Below are 15414 nucleotides of genomic sequence, written 5' to 3' on the forward strand. Positions count from 1 at the left end.
TGAAGATTGTTATACATGCTTTTATTTCTTCCAGATTGGATTATTGTAATTCATTGTATTATGGTATTTCTCATGCCTCATTATCACGTCTACAGTTAGTCCAAAATGCTGCAGCTAGGCTTTTGACTGGGACTAGAAAACATGCTAGTATTTCACCTGTGTTGGCGTCTGTCCACTGGCTCCCAGTTAAATTCAGAATTCAATATAAGGTTTTACTATTTGTTTTTAAGGGTCTAAATGGCTTGGCACCTCCCTACATTACGGAACTCCTTCAGCAATATACGTCTTCTAGATCTTTAAGGTCATTGAAGAGTTTCCATTTAATTACTCCCAGGTCTCACTTAATATCAAAAGTAATAGGTTTTTCTTTGTTGCAGCCCCATGTCTGTACTAACCTTGATGCTTTTAAATCTTATTTGAAGACTTACCACTTCGCTCTTGCTTTTGACTTTACTTAGTGTGTCTAATTATATTATTTATTTTGTATTGTTAGGTCCTTGGCATGTAAAGCACATTGGTCAACATGTGTTGTTTTTATGTGCTATATAAATAAATATTGTTATTGTTTTATTGGAAATTACATTCTGACATTTACAGAAAATTGCATTTAAGGGAGTAAAGGCAAAATAAGTAATGAGGAAAGTCACATTTTATTTGACATTATTCCTTAATATCAATTCCTCAAAAAAAAAAACAAACAAAAAAAAAAAACAGAAAATAGTTTGCTAGCTGGTTATCAAGCTAAAAAGCACGTTGCTTGTATATAAAGTTTAAGAAATAGAGCAAATAAATACACAGTTCAGAGCATTTCAACATTATGCATTTTTCTCCCAAATCTTTGTACTTTTTAAAGGACACATTATTTGTGATCTCTGTCTGACAATAAAAGAATACAGTCCATAAGATATCAACAGAATTCCAACAATTCAGAAGGAACAGCTGCAGGGGAATGTGGGGATTTAAAAGATATGTATAAAATAAAAGTGCTGTAGTTCCCAATAAAAGGTGGACCAAAGTAGCAAACATTCTCTCCAGTTACAATCTGTGTGAAAAACTAAAGCCACCTTTATATAATTACAGTATATAGTATACACTATAATGTGTGAATGTATAGAAACCTACAATATATGCATAAGTTTATGAAATTATGAATAACTATGTGCACGGCTTATGCTTCTCTGTATTACATTATTTAATTTTATTTTAAATAATAATAATAATAACAATAATAATCCAATATATTATGGATTTGATGACATGCTTCATTGTAAATAAATAAAATCCCTGACAGGTAGATGTTCCATAGCACCTCTTAAGTTACTGTACCTGTCATAATCTCTATAACCAGGCAGAAATGTGTTTGATTTTGGTTAAATACTGCCTCCATGAAGTGGTGTGCAGCAGAAGAATACAGAACACTAGCTGAATTTATAGTTTAGCCTTTCCCACTTTTGCCTCTAGGGAGTGACACAGGTCAGGATTTTTAAGTCCATCCAAATACTATAGCAGGAGGGCTCTTACTGGGTTTAATATGCACTTCCTGATTGATTGTTGCTGTTATTGAATTTCTAATTGAGGAAGTGGCACAGAAATGTAGTCACTAATATTCACAATTCATTCAACCAACTCATATGGACCAGCTTGTTTAATGTATCTTTATAAACTCATACAAATATAAAATTCTTATTACCAAAATTCTCATTACCATTCTTATTGGTGTTTTTTTGCACAGCACATCGGTAAGCCACCAAGAGTTAGCCAGCAGAACGTGAATGTGCAAATGTTTTTTTTTTCTCCACACATCACAGTGAGAAGAGTTAATATACAGTTTAACACACAACTCCTCAATAATTCCACTTGTTTTTTGTCTTTCTTTTTTGTTGTTGTTGTAAGCATGAGTTCACATTGATAATATACAGTTTAACACACAACTCCTCACTAATTCCACTTGTTTTTTTGTCTTTCTTTTTTGTTGTTGTTGTAAGCATGAGTTCACAGTGATGATATAGCAGTTTCCAAGACAGCATTATTAGTTCACTGAACCTCTAAGCAAGAAGTGTATGTGAATGCGTGTGTCATAATAAAAATTACACACATTCTCTCTGTCTCTGTATATCCTTGCTTCAGTTTTTGGGTCTGGCCTGGGTCTAGACAAAGGCTTCCGTCTTGTCACTGCCATTGATTTTGATGTAGATCTTGGCTTCGTTTTCTTTCTCTTTCCTCTTTTGGTGAAGGTTTTTGCGGAAACACAGCAGGTAAAGGGGCAACAGGAAACCAAACATACTGAGGACGAGGAGACCCACATCCACCTGGAACAGATACACAAAGACAGAGGACGGAAAGAAGAAGGGGTTCATCAAATACTGCACCACCACTTTTATTACACACTATGTGAAACTGAGATTGTATGAGTGTGAATATGTAGCGACAAAGTTTAGAGATCTGTGATCTCAACACTCCACAGGGGAGATTCTTCCTGTTCCTCTGCTTAACAGTGCAATTCATTCTGATAATATGTGTGTGGTTATACCCAGAGTGGATTTCCCTCCAGTGGCCCCATCATAGCCATAAAAAGAGGTTGCTGGAGCAGGGCAAAAAGGGCACTAATCAGAGACTGCATCCCTGTCAGGGTTCCAAACTGAGAAGATGGGTAGCTGTAAAGAAACACACAAAAACGCACATCCATAAGAATGGTCAATTATTAAATTACAACGAGGAGTTCTACACTGGCGATTGACTCTTAATCTCTGGTTGACTCTTAAACTCTGTTTAAAAGTTTGACTTACACAGCAGCATAAAGTCCTCCAACAGCGGAGTGGATAAAACCTCTGACAATGGTATGCAGAACAAAAGACAGCATCTGGTGAGAGAGATTGCTGGTTAAGATCTGAGCTTAAATCACCTAATCTTTCATGTATCAATTAATCCTATGTATCTAAGTGAGTTAGTTGTTAATGAACACATCTTTAAATTTTATTGTTTAATGGTATACAAGGCATGACATTGACTCTGCAGAAATTCAGTCTTTTCAATATCCAAAAATGTTACATCTTATATTTCAAAACTGAGTGAATTCTATCATTAATTTATTACGTATTATTAAAACAAACATACAGCAATCTATTACACATTACTGCAAGGACACTGCATGTGTGCAGTTGTCGGTCCTGATTAACTGGATGAATTTGGCACACTTGTGGCCATAAAACCTTATCATAAGAGACACAATCATGGCAATACTTTAGCTGAGTCATCAAATATTAAAGATAGCCGTTTCAGGGAAGACATCCATAACATGTCCACTGGGAATTGTTTGCCTTTTGCACCCTTTATGCTTTATTACACGCTGCTTGTTACATTTTTACTTGACCGGTAATTATCACAGCATGTTGTCTAGTTAAGCTTTTGCAAGGTGAGAACAGATAAACTGTATAGAAATCATAGTGGTGGGAGAATGGTAAGTGAGGAAAGCACACAAGAGCATGGAGACATACAAGCCAGACCTACTGGGGTGTTCATTTCAAGCCCAATAACTATGTATATACTGTATATGATAAAATTATTAATACTGTGTTATTTGTAAAGCATTTGGTCAGTTTGTCCTCTGGGAGGAGACAATGTACAGAAATTACAGATTCAAGGCAGTTATTATTGGAGAATGGTTTACTAGTTATAGGGGAAGTTGGCAAAAAATGTGGATAACCTGGTAATACTACATATTTAAGTTTAGGGAACAATTATTCAAGAGCAGGTTTGTGCTGCTTATGGTGAATGTTTGTCAGACCTATTTCCACTCTTCATCCCAATCCGAATCCAGCCGAGACTTTACAACACTCACACACACCTGAACAATAACACACCTGTTTCCTGTTTTTTCATAATAAACTGTGTGTTTAAGCAACTCAGTCTGTTCTTTGTGAGGATTTGCCATCTTTTCAAATAGTAACTCTGAGCAATATTGTTTTCTTGGTTTTGATCTGGCTTCTCTGTATTGAAGGTTGTTTGTCCTCTTCTTCTTGTTTTTTTTAACCACAATTCTGTCTTCCCTTTTGGATAATCCGTAATAAAGATTAATAATAATCATTAATAAAGGTTAAGCTTGTGCTTACATCCACCTGCCTGACAGTGTTCATGTAAGGGCAAGTCATCTAAGTTTTCATTTCTGGGAGCAAAAAGGTTTGCATTCACTTACCTGCAGTTGAAGAATAGGGATAAGACAAGTGATGCCAAAACCGACAAGGATGAAGTTAGTTAAGGCAAAGGCTCTTGTGGCATTGGTTATCTTTTGGATTTTTCTGTCTCTTCGCTTGGGCTGTGGCTCATCTCTGAAAAATAATGCAAAGAGAAAAGATTTACAAAGAGAAAAGATCGCTTAGAGAGCATCAACTACATGTAACTACTAAACACAAAAGCAAAACTTCAAACCAAACTTTTATAAAGATGGCTTTGGTTTTTTGCGGCTAAAATTAGTTCGGCCTGATATTGACGTTCTTTTAAAAAAGACAAACAATTCTGGACTGTTAGGTGATCATTGAGGCCATTGCATATCAGCTAAAAACATACAGTGTCAACCAAGTGCATGGTAACAACTTGCATAGCAGATCAATCATAGCAGAAATGCTGTTTGCGAGTGTGTATTTGAAGAAGTTATGCGCAACCACACAACCACACAGATTTTCCATTAGTACATTATAACAAGTTTTACTATATACAGATTCTGACATTCTAATATATGTTAAGTATTAATACTATATAGTGATGTATCAGAATAGTATTGTAATGTGTTGATGTGGTGTATGATGCCAACGCACTTGCTGGCATCTTTCATGTCAGTTTCATCATCACAGTCCTTCAGCTTCCAGTCCATGATCTGACCAATGACTGGAGTGGTCAAGAGGCACAGCAGTTGCATCACACCAAAAATAGAGGAGTACAGACTCACTGTGAATAATAGAGAAAGCAAGAGGACTATTTATTAGTGTACATTTTAATGAATAATCATAGGTCAGTCAGTAACTACTGTGGTTAATGAATGAGTCATGGTAAGCATTAATAAGTTTAGTTTCCAATGTCACAAAAAACAGGACAGCCAGAACTGAGGGAATATTTTTGTCCAGCAGCTACCTGTATGGGTGAAGGTTAATTACTGGGTCAGCAAAGCAGCTGAAAGCACATTCTGTGATTTAGGCTAGCTTATAAATAGTGGTGGGTGATATGGCAAAAATATCAAACCACAGTACAATACAATACAATACAATATGTATCATATTTAGTTTTGCTGTAATATTTATAGCAAACAGATAAAAACAGACATTTTGAAAATCAGCTCAAATAAAATGACAAAAAGAAGCTAGCTGTTACTGTGAGTGATTTTGGGGTCAGTCAGTGTTGTTGTAGTACTGACGATACCATGATACTATCATAAAATTGTATCATGGTGTCATTTATCGCAATATCGATACCATACCACCCATCCCTATATACAACCACCAATTTCTTACCCAACTCCATTCTCTCAACTGCAGAAAATGTCCAAGAAGCATGGTGAATTTAACAGAAGAGGAACAGAAAAAAGAATAGTCAATGCCACTGAAGAAACACAAAATACCATTGCAGTACTAATTACCACGAAAACAGTGAAAGCTACTGACCCACTGTCACCATGTGCAATAATTCATACACAAGGAGAAAAGAAAACTCTCTAACAATCTCTCCATTTAAACTTCATGCACCTGTATCAAGGTCTCCATGGCTCATGGACTCCAAGATGCTGTTCATGGCTCCCATGTAGAAGATCAGACGCAGCTGAGTGACACACATTGTAACCAGGCTGAGCAGGAACAGGGGGCTGAAGATGCTCTGCATGAAAGACTGAGCTGCAACCAAAAACAGCAACACATTTTAGACACCATTACATACAGTATATCTGTATTCTATTCTATTTTTCCATATTCTAGACAATTCTGTGTCTTTACAATTTATTTCTTCTACCTTGATTAAACTATGGAACAGGTTCTGCAAGCTGTTATGCATATAATTAATGAAACAAAATTAAAATCATTGGTTCTTACATTCATCTTTAGGCTCACACTGCACCTCCAGGTCCATGGTGGAGAGGCAGAGTTTGTGACCTTCAGTGTTAGCCAGCTCCTTCTGTGTGGGAGAGTTATTTGTACTTAATCGTTTGCCCACTGTTGTCACCTGCTTATAAAACTCCTTTCCAGTGATCTTGTGGTCAAAACCCAACCAGCTAAACTTGATCTTCACACTGGAGAAAAGACCAACCAGAAAATGACAGGTAAGAAATAGGGATGTGCAATGTGTGTGTGTGTGTGTGTGTGTCTATATATATATATATATATATATATATATATATATATATATATATATATATATATATATATAAATTAACACAATATCGGTATATTTTTGCAATACTGATATCACAGAATATGAAAACACGCACACTAACAATCCACTTGGAATTCTCATGGGCCATTTTTTTTTTTACATTATTACAGTATTCAGTACAGAATAATACAGTACAGAACAATACTATTGCATTATATTATTTTTATCTACAATTTTCTACCATATTAAGAAACATTATGCTAACATATGTTTAACATATGCTTATGTCTTACGTGTAGTCCATGTCTTCAGGGCCAGGGAAGGATTCAAGAGGCCAGTTTAGGAAACAGTTGAGGAAGACGAGGCCAGCACACACCGCCCACACTACCAGGATAGTGATGAAGTTCACTCCCAAGTCATAGATCACCTATGAAGAGACAAATAAAACACATTGAAACCTTGACCTTCCATTTGACATTTGTTGTTTCTTTTTGTCCTTATGTCTTTTCTCATTTTGATTTCTCAGTATAATGGGTATGCATGCAATGGATGGAAACAGTGCACTGTACAAAAATCCAAATAGTGACTAAATATCATTATTATCATGAAGTCTATGCTCTAGGAATGTAGTTTGATTGTAATTTGTTTACACACCTTAACTCCAGGAAAAGTGACAGCTGAGGACGCATACGAGCCGATCATGAGTGAAATAAAGGTGGAACGCAGGTCTCCAAACATGTTGGGTAGCTAAAAAGACAAACAAAACATATTTTTTATCTTATTTTATCTATTTAGTGCAAGTTACAATACTTCTTGCTGTCTCTTATTATCTGAACACCAGCATTCTGTGCAGATCACTGTGTGAGACTGATCGGAACAGCTCTGGGCTGCGTGAACTGCTCAATGGAGTGGAAACATGGGGTAATTAAGGGCTATGAGCAAAATAACAGGGATTTTATTTAGTCTGGAATTCTAGCGTATTAAAGAGCCTAAGTTCTGAGTGAGCAGAGAAATGTTACAGTGCATGGAGCTTGAAATAGTCCTTATTTCTCTTTGTTTCTTTAATAGGACCAGTGTAGTCATCACTCATTCCTCTGCTGTCTTTTAAGAAACTAGTGCTGTCATGATACTAGCGCCGGCATTATTAAGCAGCAGTTTAATAATGCTGGTACATAAACACTGCGAAAGTTTAAGTAGTTTGGTAACCTGAATACTTTCTTTTCAGTACTGTTATCCTCTGAAACCATAAAAGTGACCCTTCCAAACTGAATATGCCATCAGTCCTCTGAGAAAGTTTCTTGGCAATGGAAAAACAGTCATAATGTTCAAGATGCTGTCAAGGTTGCACAACTCCATAAGCATTCCTGGAGCTGGTGATGACCCTGGGCTGCTGTTGCCAGGTCAGCGCTCTACTGCTCAAACAGGAATGAACACTGGAAAGCTCACGCCTCAGCAAAACCCAGTCAACAGGAACAAGAAAGAGAAGTATGAAAGGGAGATGGGCCTAATAATTAACCTAGTGTACACTAACAGGTCGAAAGAAAGAGAGAGAGAGAGAGAGAGAGAGAGAGAGAGAGAGAAGTTTTCTGTTGCTAGAAAACAGAAAAACAAAGTCTCTCATTCTTTCCTCCCTCCACTCATCACCCCAGAGCCTCTGGTAACATCCTTAATGGCTATTGGCTGATGGTCTTCATGAAAGAGAAGCTTAAGCACTCAGCCAAGTGGCAGCAAGGGAAACAGGGCAGAAAAAAATGATGAAGAGCAGTAAAGGGAGTGTGCAAGAGAAAAGAAATATAATGAAAATAGAACTTAATGAACAGCACAAGAGCAAATAGAATATGCAAGTAAAACACACTTACTGTGAGGGAAGTGAACGTCATGCACATTCCTCCAAAGCCATTAAAAATCAATGCGATAAAGATGAGTACAGAAAGTTCTGGAATAAAAACACACAGCATTTGTCAGTTTACTGCACCCATACCAATATATCTAATTAATGTTCTCATGATGTTGGATTAGCCATAGTCCTACCTTTGGGGTTGCTGGCTCCGTAGGCAATAAGCAGGCAGGACAAGCCAAAGCAGGCACTGAAAAAAGAAAGACGACAGTCAGAAAAAAATTATTTACAGCCTTAAGACCAAAATTACTGAACATGGGACTAACCTGCCAGTCAGACGGAGTTTGCGTGGCCCATATTTGTCCATGACAATGCCAAGAGGAAGAGCGATGGCACTGAGGAGGAATGAGCCGACGGTGAAAGCAAGATTTAGCATTTCATCCTGCTCTTTACAGATCAGCCAGCCATTCAAATGCAGAGGCTCATCCACTGGCTTCAGAGGAACTATCTCTACCTCATTGCCATGTGGAAAGTCCTCATAAATGTAGTCTTCCTCAACTGCTGCTGGTGGAGCCACTGCTTTTGTAGAGATGTTGAAAGTGGTACTGTTAGCTGGAAAATAGAATGGGAGTAAGAGCAAGTTCAGCAAATTCATTTCATCTAGATCGCTCTAGAAATCAACATAATACTGTTATATATATATATATATATATATATATATATATATATATATATATATATATATACAAGGAACTCGAAATAAGGACAGTAGCACAATAGTATGCTGTATAATGGTTTAGTTATCAGTGCAAGTTATCAGCTGAACCATAGAGACAGTCAATAGTTAGTGTTTCCTTGAACATTCCTAAGATTTTTTTTATTATTATTTAATATGCAGTGTTTCAAGGGGTGTATTTAACAGTCCATATGAAAACTCAAAGGAAATCTCACAGGAAAAGTCTTTAACCATTGCGAATAAGACTTTAGAACACCACAAACCTGAGTCAAACAAATTACATTTGATAACTTCTAAAAAGAAGAAAATTAAATTTTGACAGACAATTATCAAACCATTATCAGTTCAAACTTTCTGTAACAACAAAGTCTGCACTGTCCAAACTTGCTATTCATGATTTTTACGTTCAGGATATGTATTTACACTCCGAGTTTTAACACTTGTTTCAGAAACTACAATCACAGCACAAAAACATCTTCACAATCAGCTGATGGTTTCTGCTGTTGAATGCAAATGTAACAAGTCTAAGAGAGAATGAGAGGTCAATAGACCCAGCACAGATGAGCACTAATGGAGCATGTGTCATATGAGTCAAATGAAAGTCTGAGGTGAGATAAGATTTAGTTTTTTATAGATGGACTAGCTGTTCTATGACACTGCCTCACATGCTGCTCCAGGAATTGCACAGCGGTTCATGGAAAAATCAAACCCTCACATAATATGCAAGCATGCCTAATATATGTTTCCATATATTATATTATATATTATATATATATATATTATAAATGAGAGCAAAACAATGAGTGAGAAATGTTATGCTCATTTTGTATTGTATATTACACCCTTACATGATTTCTGATGTATTATCAATAAAATCTTCTTTGGTGCCCAATATATTAGCATTTATGACTGTCCAATCTGAGGGCAAAGGGTTATTTTATTGTATCCTTCAAGCCATCTAATGATAATTAAGCCATGGTATTAACATGTACAATAAGAGCAAAACTTTACCTTTTAGCTTTACCATATGACCTTGTGCAAGCAGTAAAGTGCTGATTAGCATGGAGAGTTCAGTAAAATACTGAGATAAGATTGTGATAGGCAGAAGGAAAGCACCAATTTGCTGGTCTTTTATTATATACTGCTGGAATAGTTTACTGTCGCACTCTGGGTATGTTACATAATCCCTCCGCCTGTAACTGGAACTGCCCCTACTTACTTCATTCAGCAGAAGGCCTCAGAGTGAGCTGACACAGAAAAAAGTGTGAGCTCTTAGGACTAGAATTAAGTCAGCAGAACGCCACCCAGCTTTACCCAGCTTTCTTCTGGCTACAAAAAACTGCAAGCTGTTCATATTTTATCCCCTGTGCCTTAGTGTAACTGCTGGTAGGATCATTTAAAAGTAAGGTTTGTAAACATGACCTAAAAAAGTGACTGTAATAGACTGAGAAGATTATAAACAGCTTTGAATATAAAAATGAGTAATGGAGGTCAAGGCTTCTAAATCATTCACAATGGGCCTCATTATTCAAACTGGATATAAATTAATTTATTTGCAATCATTCGCAAAAGCATTTAAGTAAAAAAATGTGGTATTTGTGAAAATCCACTTAGTTCGTAAAAGTGCTTCTTTCTAGTGAGAGTTTCTGAGTTTTTAGAAATTTACATGTAAGGAGATTCACTAATGAAAACCTTCAGATTGTATAACTGGTGTGAATTACTGCACTTGTATAAATGGATTATTCTCTAAAGCTTGCATTATTTATTTATTTCAGTTAAACACATGAATTTAATGAAAAATGTGTGAAATACATATTACTGACTTAAAAGAAAACAAAAGAAGCAAAAGAAATACTGTTGTAAAAAAAAAAACAAAGAATAATAGCTGATGTGCTGCAGTGGCTGAGCTGCATTACTGGAAGTTTTAACTCATGCTGTGCTTAGGACACACTTTGTCACAGTTCAGTCAGCATTTGACAAATTTGACAAAAACTTTTAGTTCAGTTTGGCCTTGGAAAACATTTACACACTTTGCTAATGCTAGATATGCTAGATATGCAAAAGATCCACACATGGCCCCAAAACCCTGCACACACTGCTTATTCACACTTCTGAGAAGTCAGGCATGCCATGACATAACCATGACATTTTAACCTGTAGAATGCTCAGATAAATGTTAACTTGAATTTTAATTGTGAACCATCCAAGTGACTGAGCAGCATGTTTGGGGAAACATAACCCCCTGTCTTAACATTTTTTTTTTTATTTGTAATATTGTGTTGGCACCCAGTCAGGTGCCATAAATTTTTTACAACTGGGCATAGTGCAGTTACAGCTGCATTCATCAAGCACCAAGATACCTGACGGTAACCAGAATTTAAGTCACTCTGGATAAGGGAGTACATAATTTTGAAAGTTCAGCACAGAGTCATATTTTCAAAATGATTAAATCTTACACCAACCATACCATACATTTTATCACTGCTCTTATAAAATATATATATATCACCATTATCATAGGGTTCACCAGAAACTGCTTTTATTTAACAGCGAAAGAAAAAAACATAGTAAAAACAGTCAGTTACAGTAGGTTTCAGTTCCTTTTCAGTTTCTTTCATCCAGTGCTTTATTAAAACTCATTGACCTGCTGATCTTGTGTGATACTTAGAACAAGGTCAGTAATAGTTGTACCTACTTGAAAATAAAGGCTAGGCACATCTACAGCTGTAATGTAATGTAATTTAATGGATTTTAATATCTTACATTTTTTTCTATCGTTTTATATCTTATAAATTTTGGTATGATTAATTTAATTTCATTAAGTGTTTAGTTTATAGAGTTTAATTACTGTAAGTACTGTAAGTAAGCTGTGCACAAAGAACTCTACTATATATGCATGAGCAGCAATAGTGCCTATACACTCTAAAAATAGTAGACTTTGTTAAGAAAAGCACAAGGTGGATGGAGTTTGTGGTAATGGAGAGTATGTATGTGCTTATTAGGTAACTCATTAAGTACCTCATTTAAGTAACTCTCAGTTTGAGAGAACTGAAAGGTCGCAAATTGTGAAAGAAAAAAGCAAGACTTGAGAAACTAACGTGAGAACTGATAATGTCCTTTCTTATTTACTGCCAGTACAGTGTGCTGTCCAGATCTGATAAACTCAGGAACAGAGGGTACATGAGGCCACCTTGCACTCAGATATACTCAAGACGAGGGCACAGGCTTGTATTGCTAAGGTTTTTGCTGAGGAACCTGTATACTATGTGCAATACTGGAACTTTGGCACCATAGGAGAGCTTTTATCAGACTGCAATGCCAAGAAAAAGTTGATTAGAACACCTGGGTCCTCCTATGCTTGGTCACAAGCATCAAGCTTCATCGTGTACAAAAGAGACCTACTGACTGATTTTGAGTTTATATATTGGCATTAAGACCTATAATGAATTAAATCAGATTGAACTGACTAACCCATCTGATTACACTTGATGCTAGTTCTTTACCTTCAAGTGACTTTAACTAATATAGATTAAAGATTAAAGCTCTAAATATGTCTTTGACATACTAAAAATGCATTCTGTCCAAATATAAACTCCTAAATCAGTAGGACCTAGACAGTAAAAAAGTGTACTTTAAAGTGTACCAAATGTTTCTAAGTATCCACTATTAGAGATTATTTTGGGCAGGTCTCTGTGCTCCTACTGTTTCCATTCATAAGCAGCTTGTTTTTTGCTCTTTTGTGTCCATTAGCATGACTTTTGTGACTTTTCTAGTTTCTCACTGATTCAAATTCAAGGGAACCAAAGAAAATTCCAGGAACAAGGAGTGTTCAGGTGCAATCTTTAGACCCTGCTGAGCCTTGAGATCGATGTTTAAGTCAATTAATCAATTGAGACCACAATCAATAAGACTAATACTGTGTCACGCAAAAAAAAAAAAAAAAGAATGTTTCAAAGTTGAAAAACACCAAACTACACAGAGGTAAACTGTTATTAAGCTGTTCTTTAAGGTTGTAAACCTTTTATAGCCTTAGGCCTCTCAATTTATGGCTGAACTGGTTAGGTCAGTGAATCCCAGTGGAATAACTTCTTGTCTTCAAAGCTCTATAGAGCGCTCTACATGCAGAGACTCTGATTAAGAATCTCCAGTGGAGTAGCTCATGGAGGATGAACCCATTTTTCATCCGTGGTGAAAAAGAGCACAAAGGGCTTTTACGGCTTGTTTACAGCTGATGAGCTGATAAAAGCCTTTTAGCACTGTTGTAGGACAATGCATTCCAAGCCTTTTAAATTCAAGACAGTAGGTGTTGATTTGTTGATATACAGCACTATATAAGTCAAACAAGGCCTTTCAACCTACACATGGAACCTTATCTAAACCATGACCAAATTTCACTACCAAGACATGATCAACTTAGCAAGGCATGCTACATGCATCTCTGTTACTGCATACTTGTTCTTAGGACTTGAATGAACTTGAGTTTCTTACTATGATCTGTGCAGAGATAGGAGTAGAAGCCTTCAGATTTGAGCATGATGAGAAGGGAGCCCCAGCCTAGCAGTACAGCAGAGAACAGCAGGTTCTCAATGATGGCCGTCACCGCCATCCACCAGCGGCGAGCAAACGCCGTGGACAGTGTAGGCGCCATAGTGAACAAGAGAGAGGTCTACGAGAGGACTGATGTAAACACCAGCTCAGATCTGTAACTGAACGAGAGAAGTGACAGTCATTTAAAAAACAGATGACACGGAATTAGATATCTTTTGGGCAACTGAAACTTTAAATAAAGTGATCACACCTATTTCTTTCCCTGCAAAAACAGCCTTGTGGGCATCTTTGGTCATCAGAGGCATTATGAACTTTAGAATTTGTATAAGGTATTGCAAGATTAACTCCCTTTTTTCAGAGTTTCTTTATGTCAGATTTAGGGTCTTTGTAAAACAGAACAAATTTAGCAACTCATGAAACTGTATGTAATGTCATACATTTGAGTAATACTACCAGTAAATGTGGTTTTTGAATCAATGCAATTACAAACATAACCACTAAAACAATTAAACACTTAAATGTTAGCTTCTTATATCTATCATATATTTTCCATATGTTTTTACACTACATCACGATTTATACAATAATTAAACCAGATATTTAAAAAAAATAAATCTATTAGTAGCATGTCCAATGCTTAATAAAAAAATCACACTTCCTACATGCAGACTATATTTATTTTCAGTATATAACTCATGGATTCAAAGCCTACCTTTGAGAAACAGGTCGATGCTCTCTCTCTCTCTCGTGCTCTCTCGTCACTCGAGAAATTCAATCTGGCAATGGCCCGATTTATAGGAGCTGAAGCATAAAAACACTGGAAGATTTTGATTGGCTAACTGTGGAAGCTGCCAGCCAATCAGCGGTGAGGTTGGAAGTACACTGATTAAATGTGAACAGGTAATGCGCATACATACATACACTCATAGCCACAATTTAGTAGAAGAGATGAGGCACTGAACATTATCCAATAATAATAATAATAATAATAATAATAATAATAATAGTAGCAGTAGTATATATATATATATATATATATATATATATATATATATATATATATATATATATAGAGAGAGAGAGAGAGAGAGAGAGAGAGAGAGAGAGATAATAATCATCATCACCATCATTATCATAATCATCAGCAGCAGCATCACTATCATTGCTAGACATGGGGGAAATGTCGATGTAATTGCCAAATAAATAAATAAATAAATCCGTTCGAGTACTATATTATTTGTTTTATTTTTTTTTTTAAAGAAATGAGGTGTATGGATCAACAAGCAGTCTATAATTTATTATAGAATTCTGTCTCATTTTGTGAAAAGATCAACAACTTAAGTGACAATAACCTTACGTTTTACTAATTTTCTAGCAAATTAATATTAAGTTACTATTTTATAGGCTACTTTTATAGACTTGTAAGACAATGACTAGCTGTTAAATAGTTGTTGGTCAATGGTTATGGAAACAGGCTATATGCGAGTGCAATATTGCAACACTGCAGATAAGCGAAAATCTAAACAAGCAAAAACGTTTTCCTGTCAATGCAAAGCAGAGAAAAACAGCTCTGTTAACAAGAGTAAAATGCTGCATGCGTTTAAAAAAAATGCCCAGCAGAGTTTTACGCAACAGCTTGTTCTCCACACATGGGCTTAGTCAGAGCTGTTCACTTATGTTTTTTTCCTTCTAAGCTGGCAGAAATGTCACTGGGATCAACGTGTAAGTTCAGCCCTGTAAAAATCTTTGGCATGTTGTCAGTTGTAAAGATTTCTAGCTTTGCACGCTCTCCGCGGTCGAGAATTGATGATGATGATTATGATGATGTCAGTTTCGACTCGCTCACGTGTTGCACAACTCTTCTCCACTTGATGACCTGTTGCACAACCAGCGTTCAGTTGTTGAACAGCCTGATCAGCACAATCACTCATCCTTATCGCAC

The 15414-nt window shown here is 36.2% G+C and overlaps 1 protein-coding gene across 3 annotated transcripts; it reads right to left on the minus strand.

Moving 5' to 3' along the window:
• Window positions 1-631: 631 nt before the first annotated feature.
• Window positions 632-14271, minus strand: slc43a2b (solute carrier family 43 member 2b). 3 transcript variants are annotated; one of them, XM_047160639.2, is made up of 15 exons: window positions 14185-14271; window positions 13413-13630; window positions 8515-8800; window positions 8383-8438; window positions 8211-8287; window positions 7006-7098; window positions 6645-6778; window positions 6072-6268; window positions 5733-5876; window positions 5502-5519; window positions 4812-4941; window positions 4193-4325; window positions 2787-2860; window positions 2531-2654; window positions 632-2309 (listed from the first exon to the last, which is right to left on the minus strand). In XM_047160639.2, exons 2-15 carry the CDS (start codon window positions 13570-13572, stop codon window positions 2148-2150), a joined length of 1788 nt encoding a protein of 595 aa, XP_047016595.1. In that variant the 5' UTR covers window positions 13573-13630; window positions 14185-14271; the 3' UTR covers window positions 632-2147. The 3 variants fall into 3 exon arrangements, with proteins under 3 accessions (XP_047016595.1, XP_053542995.1, XP_017345558.1); XM_053687020.1 differs by having other exon boundaries at window positions 13413-13624; window positions 14185-14229; XM_017490069.3 differs by lacking the exon at window positions 5502-5519.
• Between the last annotated feature and the right edge of the window lie 1143 nt (window positions 14272-15414).

The sequence above is a fragment of the Ictalurus punctatus genome, chromosome 16, assembly GCF_001660625.3.
Source record: "Ictalurus punctatus breed USDA103 chromosome 16, Coco_2.0, whole genome shotgun sequence".
Classification (NCBI taxonomy): Eukaryota; Metazoa; Chordata; class Actinopteri; order Siluriformes; family Ictaluridae; genus Ictalurus; species Ictalurus punctatus.